Below are 16,531 nucleotides of genomic sequence, written 5' to 3'. Positions count from 1 at the left end.
ATACCGGATCGCGTCGACAGTTTTGCATATTTGTTCAACATAATGCTTTCGTAATCCAGCTGCGAACTGTTCCGCCTGAACGTGCGCACAATTCGGTACGCGCTTATGTCGTAGCAACGATTTTTTCAATCTATCCCCGTGCATGCGCGCATTGCTCATAAGACACACGGCAAATGAGGCGTATAGAGGTATTTGCTTCGGTATACGCTGCTTATCGCGCATTATCGTGCGACGTCTGGCGTTTCGCCAGGTCGACTCGTAAGTATTGTAATTATTGGCGCAGCTGCCTGCAAAAAACCAACAAATTGCCGCTTTTATTATATACATCAATTTTTATTATATCGATCGCGGCGAATGTCCGCTCGCACGCGTGTACGTGTGCGTATCTCTGTGTGGCAACAACAGCAGTTGTCCGTTATTATTACCATACTGATATTAAGCAGCGTGAGAATGAAATATCGTTCAGAGTCGTTGGCGGATATGCGCGCGCGATGCGATAAAGTTGTGCTTTGCAAAACGCAACGCTCGCGCGCGGCCTGATAATTACTCGGAGCAGGACAAAATGACTTTTCGGCAGCCTTGATAAAACCATCAAGTGTGAATAGAAGGCGCGCGCTGACTTGATTTATTAAGATAGCACGGCTCCAGCGAGTTTAACACGCCGTAATTGGTTGGACGCGATAATAACTTTGGTCGCAATCAGCCTGGCTGCCGCTGCCGCCACTGCACTTTGAAAAACACTTCACGCCCACGCGTCGCGTCGCGTGTCGCCTGCGTACACGTTCGTCAGCTTCCAATCGGCCTGCCCCGGACTTTTATCCTCTCCGTTGCATTTCTCAACGGCTGCGGTGCTCTGCCGAATGGAAAGCCCTCGCTCTTTGGCGGTTCGCCACGAAAGAGGAAACGATTTGAGAATGTTTGCACGAACCACGTGGAACTGGTCAAAATTGCGCAAGACTGTAGAAACAATTCATAGCCAATCCACAGCTTCATTAGTGGAATAATTGGCAGGTAGACGAGAGGCGCCTTTGGAAACCGCTGTAAATCCATAGAAAAGCACGACGAAGCAAGAGGAAAGGGCCTTTTTATCGCTGGCTTTTAATCGGTAACATTAACGCTGCTCGAGATCAAGTATGTTGGAAGGAGATGTAGAGCGGGCGTCGTTCCAGTTGTTTAGAAGCCGAATTTCGATGGCCGTAACCGAGGACCGCATTCTCATGGCGCGAGATGGTGTGTGGCATCCTGTGTATCGTAACGTACAGCGGCAGCGCACCTAACCACGCGGACTCTGACCCAAATCCGGCGGCAGCACGCATAGGTGTTCACACAGCCAATTAAGCAACGCGATATACACGGCTACAAATACGCGCGAGCGCGCATCGTTTTTCGAATTTTCGCCGTGAATGGTATCCTCCGTCCGTCGACTCGAGCAACGCATAAATTCTGCGCGTTGCGAGAGACGGGGAGGGAGAGATAAAAAATTCTGAAAAGCGCGCGCGTCTACGTTTTCTCGGAGCGAAGGCTCTCGCGAGCGCATAATGTCGGTCACGAATATAAGAAAGTAACGCCGAGTTATATCGGCCTGCGGCGGCCGCGCTACACTCGCCGCGCGTGCCTCAATAAATATCCTTCACGTCGACGTGCGTTAATAAGATTATTTCGGCGATTCTCCCGATCCAAACGAGCCAACTGCTCGCTCGCTCTCTCTCTCTCTCTCTCTCTCTCTCTCTCTCTCGCGCGCGCGCGCGCTTAATTTATCATCATTTTTTCTGTTCTTCCCTCACGCGCCGCATCAACTTTGCGAATGGCGAGAGGGCGCACAGCCATTTCCATTGGAGTTGCGAGCGTGCCTTCGATTGATCGACTCCTCGTCGCGCTGCCTTTAACGCCAGAGATCGTCATTAATAAACTGCTCATTATTTTTATTTCCGGACGCGATCGGCTAATTTTTTTATCGACGATTTTGAAAGTAGTTTTTGCTCGCTTCGTCTCGAGTGATTGCTATCGCTCATTTTCAAAATTTACGACCAATCCTTGCGATCGAGAGACCTGGCCAACAGAGTGATTTATCGCTCTGTAATGTGCTCCAAGTGAAATTATTTCGGTGTCAATTGTAAGTGCTTTCAGATACTGGCTTGGGAATTCAGCCATATTCATATATAAATTTTCCAGACCAGTTTCTTTACATTACAAATCTTTCGATGTTTCATCTGTTGACAAAGTTGCCCTGCTCACGATATGCATAAAAACAAGTTATAACAGCAATATTTTTATTGTTATTACCCACAATAACAGTTAAAAAAATACGATGAGTACCGGTTTAGACAATGAAATATAAATCAACTAGGATATGATTCAAATTATGTAAATGAGATATTTGTTGAAAATAGCTTTATATCAGCGAAAATTTCCATTCATATCGTTTTCGCATATCATAAGTCGAATATCTGTTTTCAATCTTTTAAGTAAACGTCCATTCAGTGAGCATGAAAATTATGTACCGATGAAATGAGCTATTCCATTGCGACGTACAGTTGATTTTTATTTTACAATGCAAATATGTCATCTGCATTGTTATATTTTCACAGCGGAATTTCAGGGAGAAGGAAATAGCACATCAAACAGCATTTCTAGACAGTAAAACAATTAATTTATTCATCGACAAGATTAAGCATAAATTTACAAGTGTGTCATTCTAAAGAAGGCATAGCTTGAAGTGACCTTTTTTCAAGTGCAGAGAGTCACAAATTGATTCGCACTCCTTCAATCTAAAAATATATACGTATACCTTTATTTTGTTTGCATATATATTTTGTTTGCATAAATTAATTGCGTGTACAAATTATTTCCACAAGGTGATTATATAAATATAAGTTGTAAAATTATCTAACTCTTTTCTCGCGTAGCCTTGCGAAATAATTTTATAGATTACAATTGTAGAAAACATTACCGCTGATACTCAAGTCCACTCGTTTACCCAATTACAAATACAAATTGTTTGATATTTCATTACACTCGTGTAATTTTAACAAACGATTTCAATTTTATTGTATTATTATATGTAGTTCAGAATATACATTTCACATAGAATATTTATTCGAACTGCGGCTCGCAAACGTTACGCTTTTTAATTACGCCTTTCTTTTGTTAAGTAATACAGATAGTGAGCATTCTCGCAAACAGGTTGACACATTTATATAAATATCATCCACCTACCGAAATATTGTCTGAAAGCGACATCTTGCTCCTCTGTTTAATAGAATATATTCCGTTTAATCTTCCACGCGTAAAAGCTATATCGAAGAAAGAAAGAAATGCACGTTCAGGTGACGATACGAACGACGACTCTTTTTAATAATCCTAACAAGTGTTGTGTCGTGAAACGGTATAGCTGGCAACATAATCCCAAAATCGAGAGGTGATAAAACAGAGAAAAAAGAAATTAAAATGAGGGGGAAAAACGTAACCTGTGTATACAAAGTGAAAAACAAAATGAAAAAGAGCCATTGCTATTTTCCAGTGCCTCGGTTCATCAACATCATCGCATCCAAGCCTTCAAAGTCAACCACGTGGAAGTGATGACCGACGTCGCGGATTAAATTAAATTAAAGATCGAATCGCAAAATAACGTATACGGATAAAAGAAGCGCTAGTATTTTTGGCCGACGTCGTTGTTGACATTCCACGTGACGACAGGATCATTTGAATGGCAAAGCCAAACTACTGGAGCTAAGCTCCAGCGGAGGCGTGGACGGACGAAGTATGGGCGTATAGATGCTGGGCCTAAGACAACACTCTATCCTCGGGGATGGTAGGGCTGGTGGCGGACGGTGCAGCGGATGCACGCCTCGAGGCACCAGCCTCTCTTAGCGCCTCGTCGAAGCTTTGCGTGGAGTTGCTGCGCGACGGCGTCACCCGGCCCTGTGGACACAAGTCGGAACGCGACTGTTAATCGGTATTAGCATGGCGTTTCCTTGGATTACCCACCGGCTTTCCGGCAAATCCACGCTTTTGCAAGTCTCTCGCTGACTTGGCGACGACGTATTTGGAAAAAGTGTGGACTTGTCGATCAGCTATTTTTCGAATAATTCGTACGCGGCGTCCCGAGATTGACTTCTCGCTCACCACTTAGCGAAATGATATAGTTGAAAAAATCAAAATTATATTGAGAATTGTAACGTCCAAAGTTGAAAGAAGGCAATTCGCGCGAAGTAATATAATGATTGTATAATTTTCTTTAACGTCGAAACTGAACATGTTAAAAGTTGTATGTTTACGGATGATTGATTGTTACATAAATTTTAAGTATCGCTATTATTCGTAAATAAAGACTTCATCGGGAGCCCTTGTGCAAGCCCCCACAATGCCTCGTAAAACAATTGTGGCAATTATTTTTAATTGCCGGCGCATAAAAAAAAATTACACGGAGCAATTCGTCAAAAAAAGAAAAAAAGAAAAAAAGAATCAATATCGCGGCATCGATGAACTGCAGAATGTTTTTCGCCTGGCGGGAAGCGCGTCGACCAACGTGCATTACTCTCTGCGTAACAGCGTCGTGGCACGCTTGGAGTCGTCTAAAAAGTATATATAAATTGCGCAAGATTGCGAGATCTTGCGCTTCGGGGGCTGACTTTGAAGGACCCACGCGGCCGAGAAAAAAAAAATCGCCGATAAATTATATCGCGCGAAGGTCTCCTACCTTGGAATTGTTTTTCTTCTCTTGCATAAGTCGAGGCGCGCGCAATTACAGTTAAAATGCTAAATACAAATTTATAATGCGACGCGGCTCCCGAAATATATGTAAAACGCAAGAACCACGCCCTTGCGTGGCCACGGCCGGCCCGCGCAAATTGGCCCCGCCGCGCATTATTACAGCCTGCCTTTTTATATAGAACGCCTCGCGTACGATCGACGCTGCCTCGCTGGCGATTATCGACCATCTTGTAATTGCCATCTCGACCGTAGCTTATTCGACATTTTCGTGGCCGCAATGCGCCTGAAAATTAACGATTGTCGCGTCGCGTGATCGGCGAGGCAAACGCGACGAAGAAGAGGCCAAAGGCCAGGCAGAAAGAAAGGAATAGCGTTGATCGACGACGAAGAGTTGCCGCTCGATTGTGTAATTAAGTGGATGGGAGCTGGCGATTAAAAAATTGAAGAAGCGAGCGGCAGAGTCGGTCGAGGCGCGCGAGGCTATAATAAGTGGATCGGGCTAAGCCGTTGGCCATTAACGGAGATACGCCGAAACGGACGTTTCTCGGGATGGCCGCGGCGAATCCGGCGGCGACGTCGGCAAAAAGCGTAATTGCAGCCGCGAGTATGCAGCTGGTGTACGCACCTTCACGTTCTCGTAAGCGCTGCCGACTTTTTCCTCGAGGGACCTGAAGCTGTCGGAATTTCTCATCTGACCGATTTTCATGGAGAGTCCGCTGCCAAAGCCGCCCAGAATGCTCGTCGTCTTCTCGGCTGTGCTCTTGAACACGGACTCGGTCTTCTGGAACCTGCAAGCAGCAACGCGCACGGGCACGCATCACGCCTGTGCAACCCACTCTGTCGCGCACGCTGCGCCAAACTCGTCCTCTCCGCCCCGCGAACCTCCCTTCTCCTCACTCTTACTTTCTCCCCCGTGTCTTACGCGTAAGACGCGTAAGACGCGTAAGACACATCCGCGCGCACGCGATCGCCCGTCGTTACGTCTCTATATCGGACGCACTTGTATTCCGCCTGCGCGTCCTTTTCGTGGAAGCAGCCTCACTCTGCGCCAAAATTGCACGGCAATTTCGATTGCACCTTCGGCGCCATTGTCTTTTTCCCTCGATCTTTCAAATTTTAAGTGTATGCAGCATCTGATTACATCGCGTCCGCGTGGTTCTTATCCGATGTCTTATTCGAACAAAAGTGAGTTGTTACGCGTCCTTGTAAATCGCGATAATCGAACTCGGCCAAAATCCCTCATTTTTCGCGCTACGAACTAGTCCTTTGTTGGCCTATCACTCAACTTATAACTTTACGTAACGACGCTGAGATATTAAGAAAGCATCGCGGATCTTTTTCTGTTTGACGAACAAATAAACAGAGGCAGAGCAAACAGTTGGAGCGACAGGCTCATCTTCGCAAAAGTCTAATTTACCGCTTCTCGTCGCCGACTGACGGAAACATCTTCTCGCCTGACCGAAAGGTAAAAAAAATGCAAGCGCGTTTATCGAGCTGACTGTCCCAATAACCCAAGAAAATACAGGCCGAAACGAGGCGAGGAAAATTACCGCGAGGCGTTTCTCCACGGATTTCCAAAAGGATACCTTGTGTATCTCTGCAGGTGAAATTACGTAAGGCCAAGCTTAAAGTCCTAATTTGTAGGATTTTCTTACATAAAATGATCGCATCATAAAGCAACGATCCACGCCAAGATAGAGCGTGTCGCCAATTAAACCGCGCTCGCAAGACACTTGATTGCCCAAGTCTTGGCTGCGGTGCAGAGACAATGAGCATACGTACGAGTCGGCTGATAGGCCATTAAAGGAGCTTTCGACGCCACGCGGGAGACGAATTGATTCGCCGAAAACGGCCGGACCATCTTGCCAGGCGGCGGGCCCTGGCTATTTTTAGTTTTACCGTTTTAACGATCTGCGCCGCACACGTCAATGAAGATTTTTCATCGGACGCGCGCCGCGGACGACCGAAAATAACAAGGAGGACGAAACAAACGAGTCGACTCGCGGCCTACGTCGAGCACACTTGACAACACACGGTGCGCCGCGCATGTGACGTCGCGTGCAGCCTGATGAATTATTTAGGTGTTTTTTCGCGTCTCGCGCTGCTAATGAGACAGCCCGGGGACGCGAGGCTCCAAGCTTTCTCGATACACTTGGCGTCCGCTTAGACGACCATTTTACAGCTGCAAATCTGTTCGCAATTGTCCTCTTATCACGGCAGATCTCAAAGCTAGTCAAAGCTCACTACTATTCCATTCAATCTGTTAAACAGTCTTATACTATTAGTTTAATGCTACCTTACGTAACACCATAACCTTTATAAACTATTAACATTTTTAGAATTACACTTTATTCCTTACTTCTAGTTGTGTGCAAAATTACAACTTTCTCTCTATTATCGTTCATAGTAATAATGGCTTACTAAATCACTACTAATAAAAGTCTTTAATGAAAGACAATAATACAGTTGCTGTACGCTTATACGAATGATGAAACAACAACGGAGCAAAGCAACGATTAACATGAATAAAATACAACTTAAAATTGACTAAAAATATGTTTGAAGGTGATACTTTTGCTTTTAGACAATACATAGCACTGGAAAACAGCTAAATGAATGGAAAATCAGCACATTTCTTTTTAACATTGAACAGAACATTGAAAAGAAATAAGGAATAAATTTAATAGTACACAGCTTCCACGAAGAACAATACTGTTGAAAATCAGTTACACCAAATACCTCATTGAAATTGTTGAGTGCACTGTATTTACAAGTCTGATTTAAGGGATAGAAGCCGATTTTCATTTTACATTTAACGATAATTGAAAGTTATTAAAATATTAAAAATCTTTGTCGCGTAGAAAAAAAAAAAAAAAGAAAAAAACTTGAAAAAAATAGTTATCTTAAGCAAATACTACTATTTGAGAAAAGCTCACGACGAGCCTGAAGTGAATAATTCGCGTGATCGAATAAGTGTTCAAGTCACAAGCTTTAATCAAGATAAAGTGACTTTATGTGCTTATACTCACAAGCTGTTCTCGGAGACTGTCCTCGTGATTCGACCAAGTCTCTCCCCAACGTTCTGATAACTAAATGAGACAGCTTAACGAAAAGTAAAAAAGAAATGGCACGACAGGTGCACAGCACGCTTTATCGAATTCATACGTTCGATGAGTCGTATGTAAAGACAAGACGTGACCAGAAAATGGACAGGTGGAGCGATGAAAAGTCCACTGCACGAGTATCCGTACAACTATCGTACCAACGTGATTTGGAATCTTGGCCGAGTGACCAGCATAATGAAGATCAGGTTTATTGTATTAATAAAAATCGTATGTTTTTGTTGGTTTAATAGAATGCAATCGTCACTCGTTCAGTGGACCGCGCGACAACGAAACCGACAGATCCCGGGCGTACGCGCGATTGTTAATGGACAATTGAATAAGTAAAAAAATAAATCACAAAGCAAGATGAAGGAGAGTTTTGGAAAAATGCCAGCTGGTATATTACATGGCCGATCCGACGGTACCCGGAGAAATGATGAATTGGATGATATAACGGTAATAAATAACGTATGAAATAATAACGGGCGTTCTGTAATAGCATGCGTGCGTATAGCCATACTCCAAACTACAAGCGGCTACGGCGGCGACTAACCAAATCTCGTATGAAAAAACGAAGCAAGCGAAGAGAAGGAGGCATAGCGACGGAGAGAGAGAGAAAAGAAACATCTTTCGGCCGCGTTACACTACACCACCGCGCTATATACCGTTACACGTTAAATTTCGAAATACAGTGACAAGCAAGAGAGAGAAGGGGGGAGGGGAGGAAGGCGAGATTTACTGCAGCCATGCAGCTCCTTTCCAACAATACAGAAACGACACAACAGTGTGAGGGATGAGCTTTGATAAACAAAAAATGATAAGCGTGATGGATGGGTGTGCGAAGGACGCAGCCAAGAAAGAACCAAAGGAAACGAAAGAAAAGTCAGCCAATAAAATGACAAGTATCGCGCTGAGCTGCGTAGGTAGATGCTTAGAGAGTGCGTCTGTGAGGATGTGTGCAGGCACGTACACTTGGCTCTCCTTGACGTTCTTCAGGCCCTGATTGACGTCCTCGCTGAGCTCCTTCCACACGCTGATGCCAAGCTTGCGCTTGAGCTCGTGGGCCGTTCGCACTTTGCTCGCCAGCACCTCCCTGAGCGTCTGGATCTCGTCCTCGATCTGCGAACAGCGAGTTTTGGCCCGTTTCACTGGCTACCGAACACTGAGCGTTTCGCTAGCCAACTACAAAGGAAAGCGAAAGCCAACGGAAGATCGGAATCGGGCCGGTTCTTCTGCTTTTCTGCCCGCGCTCTCCGGCGCGAATAATAAAGAGGCGCAGCGCACGGCTCCCTTCGCAAGAAAGTACGCGAATTTTGATGCAAACTCCGGGGATCGCGTTACATCCTCGCTTCGCTCGTGCGTGTCTTAGGCCTCTTATTTTTTTCAATGCTGTTATTACACGCGTAATTTTCGCATGACGCGCGGCTTCCTTTTTCAAGACTTAAATGTTATTTACTTTCGAGATTTTCAAGGGCTGGCATGCTCATCAGCTGAATTTGCGCCACGTCGGGACGCCTTGAGAACGGATCAACCGAGTTGCGCTATCGAAATGTATCAACGGTTTACAGCAGAGCCTTTCGTGCCGGTCGAATTGATATTTCATGCTTTGACAGCTGTTTTAAATTTTTTCGCGTGTAAAATTGCACCAATTTTATAGTGTACCGCGTAAAAATTCGCTTGGAAAAGTGAAAGAGAGGTCGCGTAAAAAGAGCTGCTTTAAGATGGCATCAGTTTGAGGATAACCGGCCAATATTCCAGAGCCGCTCTGCGTTCAGTATTTATCGCGCTACTAACTTTTTCATTGCACAATGAAAAATTGGTTTTGTGGCCATGTAAAATTTACCTCGCGATGCAGCACTACGGTTTTTATCATTCTCCGGGTAAGTTGGCGAATCAAACGAAACAAGTTAAAAAGCCCGTTTTTGGGCGTTTCCGAGAACCCTACATTATTCTTGGCTGCGCCGAAGGCGTTTTTCTCTCATTTTGAAATTAGTCGGAATCGCACGGCGGTTGGAATACTCGGGAATGGTCGAGCTATCCGAGCGCGAAGAAAAAGGCGAGGCTAGGTGCACGCGTAATTACCCTGGCTAGTTCGGCGCTCCATTCAGCCTTTTGGCGCTCTTGCTCCTCGACCGACAGTCCTTGCAGTTCGCTGGCTACGCTGTCGAGCGATGGCGACAGCGAGCCAGTTCTGTGGAGGGCGGCATCTTCACCTGTAACGACCAGGAACGATTATAGGTAAGCGAGCGCGAGCTCGGCTCGAGATTCGCCATGGAAATTGTTTGTAAAGTGGGCAGATTGCGCGAAGATTTCCCGTGTGTCGCGATTGCGCAAGAAAATCCGTTTAATTGCGAGTATCTTCGGGGCTCGTTGGCTCGCTGGCGCTCGCTGGCTCGTTTACGAGGATTATTTGACGCGTAACAAGGAGAAAGCCGGCGCACTCGAACATTTTACTACAATCTCATAATTTATACCGAGAAAGCTACGGATTTTCCTGTCCTCCGTAGCTGAAAAAGGCTGCTCCGCTGTCGAATCGGCGATCACCCGCCAATGGCAGTCGCGTTTACTTGCGAGTTTACTTGGAAATTGTCAATGGGCTGCAGCAGCGAGCGTCCGACGCCGACCGAAAAACCTACCTCTCGGAAACTACAGAGCGAACTCGACTCGAATATTCCCGGCTAATCTCTAGAAAGCATCTGTGCCCGTTCGGCATGCTGGAAATCACACTTGCGAGCCGTCGCGTCGTCGCGCCGTCGCGCTCAAGATCTGGCTCGAACCTCTTCCGACGAGGGCCAGCAGTCGCGCGCGTATGCGCGCCCGGAGCCTCCTCAGCTCGCCCCTGGTGGTGGCGCGCAGGCTGCCCTCGGGAGCGCCGCCCTGGCAAATCCGCGACAAGTCGGCTTCCTCCACCTCCTCGATCTCGCCGCTGTCCTGGTGCCAGTGCACGAGAATCTCCTCGGAGTCGCTGGCGTCGAGCTCGTCGAAGCTCGGAGTGGCCGCCAGACTGTAGCAGTAGTAGGCGTCCTCCTCGAACTCCGGACCCACGAACTCCTCGTCGGCGGCCACGTGCCCCGAGCGCTTGGCCGACTCGATGCAGCACGGCTTGCGCTCGCGCCCCTCGCCGCTGCTCTCGCTGCCGCCGGTTTCCTCGCGCATCCTCGCCGACGCCACGCTCGATCTCGGTCCGAGCCGACCGCCGACTCGGCTGACTTGGGGCGTTCGCTCGCCGTTGGGCCTCACGCCATACTCGAACGACGGCAAAGTTCACGAGAGCATCGGCCACGCGTCAGCAGGAGTGCCACCGGTGCGCGCACTGTCGACTATGCGAACTTGTACGCCTATGCGCGCGTGGTCGTCCAATTTCTGCCGACGTCGGGAAAGCGAGAGGAGCGCCGGGCATATTCGGCTCGGCCCGCGCGAGCCAGGCGCTGCCGAAAAGATCGGCGAGGACGCAAGAGGCGGCAGATTATCATCGCGCGCGTAGGCCCGCGCGAAATGCTGCAGCGGCAGCCGGGGGAGCTGGCATCCCGATGGTCCCGTTAACCGAAACGAGCAAAAACGAAAAAACCAACGAAACAGCGTCGGCCGGTGCGCCTCTCTCTCTCTCTCTCTCTCTCTCTCTCTCTCTCTCTCTATCTCTCTCTGCCCGGGCTCCGCTTCCTCCTCTTGGCTGGTCGCTTATTGGCGCGCGAGGAGGCTGGCGGGCCCCGTTAACGGTGTGCGCGCCGGTATCTGCCCTCGCGGGCCTGCGCCGGCGAAAACAGGCCGTCCCTCCGAAAACCAGTCTCACTCCCGCGGCTTGGGACGCGCACACGCGACGGCACTGTACAGGCGTCCTCGACGGATGCACGCGCGCGGAACCGAATGCGCCGCGGCTCACGGGAAGCTCGAGCCGAGAGGCTGGCGTAGCAACGCGGCGACGCCAGCGCCACGCTCTCGGCCGTCGCGACTGGCGGCGCACTGGCCCCGAAAGCCACTCGACCGTGCAGCGGATCGAGCGAGCCGAATCGGCGGCCACCCACCGACCAACGCACTTGCCACTCGGCCGTCGGCCGTCGACCGTCGGCCGGTCGCGCTGGGCTCGCCGGTCGCGGGCGGCACTCCTGCACGACACGTGGCACGTAGCGCGCGACTCGCCGACGAGGAAAACAGAGAAAAAGCCGGACGAGAGAGAGAGAGAGCGCAGTCCTCTGCTTCCCGGCGCTCGAACTGTATATCGGCCAGTCCCGAGCTGGCGACTCGGAGGTTCGCGAGATGGCGTGACCGATCGCTCCTTCCCTCGGCCGGCCGCATCCTCCGCACAGCTCTGACTCACGCCGACGCCTGATCTAGCCATTGTTCGGGGGCTCTCCTCTTGCCCCACTCCGCGTCGACGCGCGGCACGTACACGACGGCGTTCCGCTAACGGTCGCCCGAGCGGCGGCCGCGCTTCACTGTTACCTGCCGCCGTGCCTACTCGCAGGCGCACCGAGCTCCGGGGATGCCTCCCAATGCGCGCCTTGTCCGCTCGCCGATATCTCGCGTTGCCTTTCTTGTCGGCTCGATCTCGCGCCTCTCGATCTCTCGACACCGAAGCCGTGCCCCGACCGTCCGCGATCGTCCATCGAACAACGGACCTTTGCAATTGCAAATGGCCCGTCCGAGTCCCATCAAACTTCTTGTCGGACCAGTCGCTTTGTCCGCGCCTGCTGCGTCGCAAAAACAAAGTAGAGCGAAAAATCAGCGCGTTCACCGTTAGCACCGCAGAGCTGCACGTGGCATCGCGCGGCCGCTCGAGCTGCACCGAATAGCTGCTCCGAGCTTCGCTTGCAATGTACGACCGCGCGCGCAGTTGGCAGGTGTCGTCTCTGAAGCTCGGCTTGCGCGAGCCACAGGTACAAGAAGCCCACGTTTACGTGCGCGCGCAGCTGGCTCGAGGCTTTATTCGCATCCACGCGATGCTCCGTTCTTACGAGGGCTACCGACTTTTACCAACTTAGAAAACTATCGTTGCTTCGTTCGATTTGCTTCGCTGTGCTGAACTTATTTACTGGCGTTGGCCGGCGTCGAATTATGGAACCTTTCGTATGTTTGAACCCCGACCGATAAGGTCGTCAATGATAACTTGCAAATCGGAAACTCAAACGCCTCTATCGGCTCTGATATAAAACATTAGTTAATTATTTAGCTACTTCCTGGTTTGACAGATAAGTTGGCGATAACATGCAGCGAGACAAAATATACATGATTCGTAATCGTTCAATTTAACGACTATCCACTAAGACAACTGAAGCAGTACGTTACAAGCACCGCCACGCGCCAGCCGAGAAAAAAATCTTGAATTTATTAACGAGTCACGCGAGCTTACAGAGTTTACAGAGCAGGTTTTCGATTAACTTTCAAATAATTTAACGCGACAAACTGTGCGTTATCACGTAAAACTCGACCAGTCGTTGCGACGATACCCGCAGCCTACAGCCTCGCCAAAAACTCACCTATAAAATGCAAATTTTTGTCCTCGTAGATGCCCTGCATCGCGAAATGGTGAATCATCCCGAGAATTTCACTGCAAACGAAATCGCACAAGTGTCCCTTTTGTGGCAAGTAAGCCAATAAGAAATTTCGCAAGACTGACACCAATTAACACAGTGACGACGCGCCAAAGCCTCCTCTTGTAAATGTCAAAGAAAGGGAAGGTCCGCGACACACTCGAGTCAGCGTCAAAAGAAGAACTGGCGGAGGGCGAGAAGCGAAGCGTCGCGGGCGGCTTTTAATGTCAAGCACACAGCCTTTCCAGCCGACGTCGCGACTCGCGAGTCAATATTAAATTAGCCGGCGGCGCGAGCTAGATTAAACGCGCAGGTCGTCAGCTTGCATGCGCCGGGCACCTGCGACTCCGTTTCGATCAAAGCTTCTCTGCCCGCCCCACTGGAAAGCTACGTCGGCGCATCGCTGCTCAATAATTCAACCAATGTCGCGCTCGTATCCACCCGGCGCAACTTTGCCCAATGACAAGCTTGTCGAATGTGCCCTCCGACGCTCGATGACACCGACGACGATTAGCTGGCGCTCCGACAGTAACTACTTCTCGCAGACTCGACTAGAGTCGGCAAATGCGAGCTCGCGCAATAAACTACGTCGATTATCGGTCTCCAAATGAACGCCGCGCGAGAGCTAATGGTTTACGCTCGCTCGGATCGATAAATCAGACGCTTTTATTGGCAACTCGCAAGCTTCAAGATTTAACGGCATTTGTCATCTGGCCAAAGCTCTTGCTCGCGGCTTTCTTCCGCTCCGATTCTCTCGATAAAAAAAGGGTCTACGGCCGGTAATATGCGGGCGTCGCGCGCGTCAACCGATCGCCGTGAAAATTCGCTTTACGACGGCGCGGATGCCTGGCATGATTGGCGCGCGCGCGAAACAGAGAGAGAGATCAAATAATATACCGTAATTCCCATTCGCGTCTTTCGCAAATTGGCGTGGGTGCCACGGCACTCGTATTGTAGAGGCGGTGTCGATCGAGCCAACTGTTGTTGTTGCGGCTATACGCGGCTCGTAAATAAATTACACGTAAAAGTGCGCGCTTTCAACGGACACGTCGTGTCGCCGTTGCTCGTTCTCTTGTTCTGACCATGATTTATGCATCGCCAAGATGCGACCATCGTAGCGCATATCTTTACCGGCCGACACTCGCACTTGGATATCGCCGTTTGCCTTGTGAGCGCTTCAAAATACATTTTTACGATTTGCAAACGCCTTACCTGTACCTTTGTATTGTTCGATGAGGCTGATAAAGTCAATTCACAGCCGATTAACAAGTATTCAACTACGCGTGAAAATAATCGAAAGACATACTGCACGTAAAAAGAACACTGCGAAAATAAAATTAATACACACCTCCGATATTCCTACATAAAAGAACCATAATACATACAACATTACTAATTTTATGTCTGAAAAAGTCTTTGATCGTTTTAGTCATTTACAGCCACGTCTAAATGCCCAGACAGCTGACTGTCAACAAGTTCAGTTTCATCGTTTCGTTCAATTTTTTCACGAGTACCTTTCACCTAAATCTAGGCGATTGTACAATAGCTTTGGATGAGCGGTGCTAGGAATAGAAAATCAATTTTCGATATTTTAATAAAACGATAGCGAAACAAATTGAACAAATTGAGAAATATATCCTTGCATTGATTTGCTCAACGCTGTCGTCGCTAATAAAGGAAAGTTGATGATAAATCATCGATATGGATACCCAACCCAACCCAGCCTGCTGATTATCGATATGCGAGAATTACAACTAATTATTGGTTCGATTGCAATGTTTATGATATTATATTTTCAGTATTTCAATTTGGACTCGGCTTCAAATAAACCCACTGTTACAAAGTCTAACGGTAGTACTACACATCCCTATTGAAATTTCAAACAAGATTTTTCAGCTGCAACGCTGCAACGAATAGCAAAACGCTTGTACGTTCAAAATTGACACTTCGTAGACAAAATTCAAATTATAATTTCAATACTACTATTGCATGATGCAGCAACCGGAAAATTGTTTGCAAGTAGTCTCTATATAAAGTCATCTGTAAACAACTCGTGAGACTCATTTACCTAAAAGGTACGTATGTAGCAAGAATGAATATTAATTTAATCCAAATTAATAATATATTAGAAAAGGACAAGATTTATACCGTAACGCGAAATTATGAAATTGTTTTATTCATTACAATGTTTTTTTATTGTACGCAAATAAAGTAGTATTTATTAGAAAGTCAAATACTATTAGACAACATTAAGTGGCACAAAATAGTCTACATGAATATCTGCCCATAAAAAAATGGTGTTAAATTAAAATGTGTAGAATCAATATCTGCACGAAATTAACCTTGCCCAGACAAGTAAACAACTGATTTTTAAACAATGCGGTATTTAAAACGATTTATTACGAGCAAGGAGTCTCTAACCTCTACAAGAGTAGACGTATAGGTTATGTCCGCTATTCGCGATTGCAAAAGTGAAGAGAGCAAATCCAAAAAGCTCGCTCTGTATACTTTTTACATGGGCATGTATTTTAGAGCACTGAGCCAGAAAAAATTCATAAAAAATATCTTCAAACAAGTTCATCCTATTGTCAAGTTTGCATCAACAAACGCTTATACGTGCATTAATCGGGCAATACGGCAATTTAATCGAGTACACTCACCTGTTGGAACGTTGCTCATCATGCCCGTTTATCTGCTGGTTTTTTGAAAGGCAAATCCTGTTGAATTCTTTGACAACAAGAAGCAATAAGATCTGCTATCGCACAGTACAGAACTATTAAAAATGCGTATACAAATAATTTATTGCCAGTAAGACTACTCTTTTCTGAGTTCACCGGAACACTCGCGCAGCGGTGTTCCGTGATATACGGGCGTCTCCTGTCTCTTTCTCTCTTCTTCCCTCACTCTTTACCAACTCGCCTCCTTTCGTGCGCACGCATTTTTGTACTCGAGCTAGATTTTTATTTATTTATTTTCTTTTGTTCTCTTATCCCGCGTAAATATTAGTAGACAACGATTGACTTAATTAATAATTAATTTCTAAGTAGCCGTCCTTTTGAAGGGAAGTGACAACGGCTCTAAACTCGTAGCATTTCTATGTTGATTTTATACCCAGAGACCAATAGACGTTCACTTTCCGCAATTCTGATTTCATACATTTTTCGAAGAATTTCGAAAGATGGCTTC

General features: G+C 47.4%; 1 protein-coding gene across 3 annotated transcripts; it reads right to left on the bottom strand.

Annotated features, from left to right (window-relative positions):
• Positions 1 to 2,635: 2,635 nt before the first annotated feature.
• On the bottom strand, positions 2,636 to 16,400 carry LOC131671877 (tumor protein D54). 3 transcript variants are annotated; one of them, XM_058948660.1, is made up of 6 exons: positions 16,006 to 16,400; positions 9,900 to 10,030; positions 8,788 to 8,936; positions 7,743 to 7,802; positions 5,339 to 5,501; positions 2,636 to 3,921 (listed from the first exon to the last, which is right to left on the bottom strand). In XM_058948660.1, exons 1-6 carry the CDS (start codon positions 16,025 to 16,027, stop codon positions 3,784 to 3,786), a joined length of 663 nt encoding a protein of 220 aa, XP_058804643.1. In that variant the 5' UTR covers positions 16,028 to 16,400; the 3' UTR covers positions 2,636 to 3,783. The 3 variants fall into 3 exon arrangements, with proteins under 3 accessions (XP_058804643.1, XP_058804641.1, XP_058804642.1); XM_058948658.1 differs by lacking the exon at positions 16,006 to 16,400 and adding an exon at positions 10,595 to 12,096; XM_058948659.1 differs by lacking the exons at positions 7,743 to 7,802; positions 16,006 to 16,400 and adding an exon at positions 10,595 to 12,079.
• Between the last annotated feature and the right edge of the window lie 131 nt (positions 16,401 to 16,531).

The sequence above is a fragment of the Phymastichus coffea genome, unplaced genomic scaffold (genome assembly GCF_024137745.1).
Source record: "Phymastichus coffea isolate CEN01 unplaced genomic scaffold, Cenicafe_Pcof_1.1 PCOF00137, whole genome shotgun sequence".
NCBI classification, from domain to species: Eukaryota; Metazoa; Arthropoda; class Insecta; order Hymenoptera; family Eulophidae; genus Phymastichus; species Phymastichus coffea.
Note: the sequence above shows the minus strand (reverse complement) of the source record. Positions and strands in the feature narration are given on the sequence as shown.

Coding starts and splice junctions, on each gene's coding strand:
- LOC131671877 (XM_058948658.1), bottom strand. CDS start 10,973: ATGCGCGAGGAAACCGGCGGCAGCGAGAGCAGCGGCGAGGGGCGCGAG. Junction 8,937..9,899: donor GGAGCGCCGAACTAGCCAGG/GTAATTACGCGT, acceptor CGCTGTTCGCAG/ATCGAGGACGAGATCCAGAC. Junction 7,803..8,787: donor AACGTCAAGGAGAGCCAAGT/GTACGTGCCTGC, acceptor TGTCTCATTTAG/TTATCAGAACGTTGGGGAGA.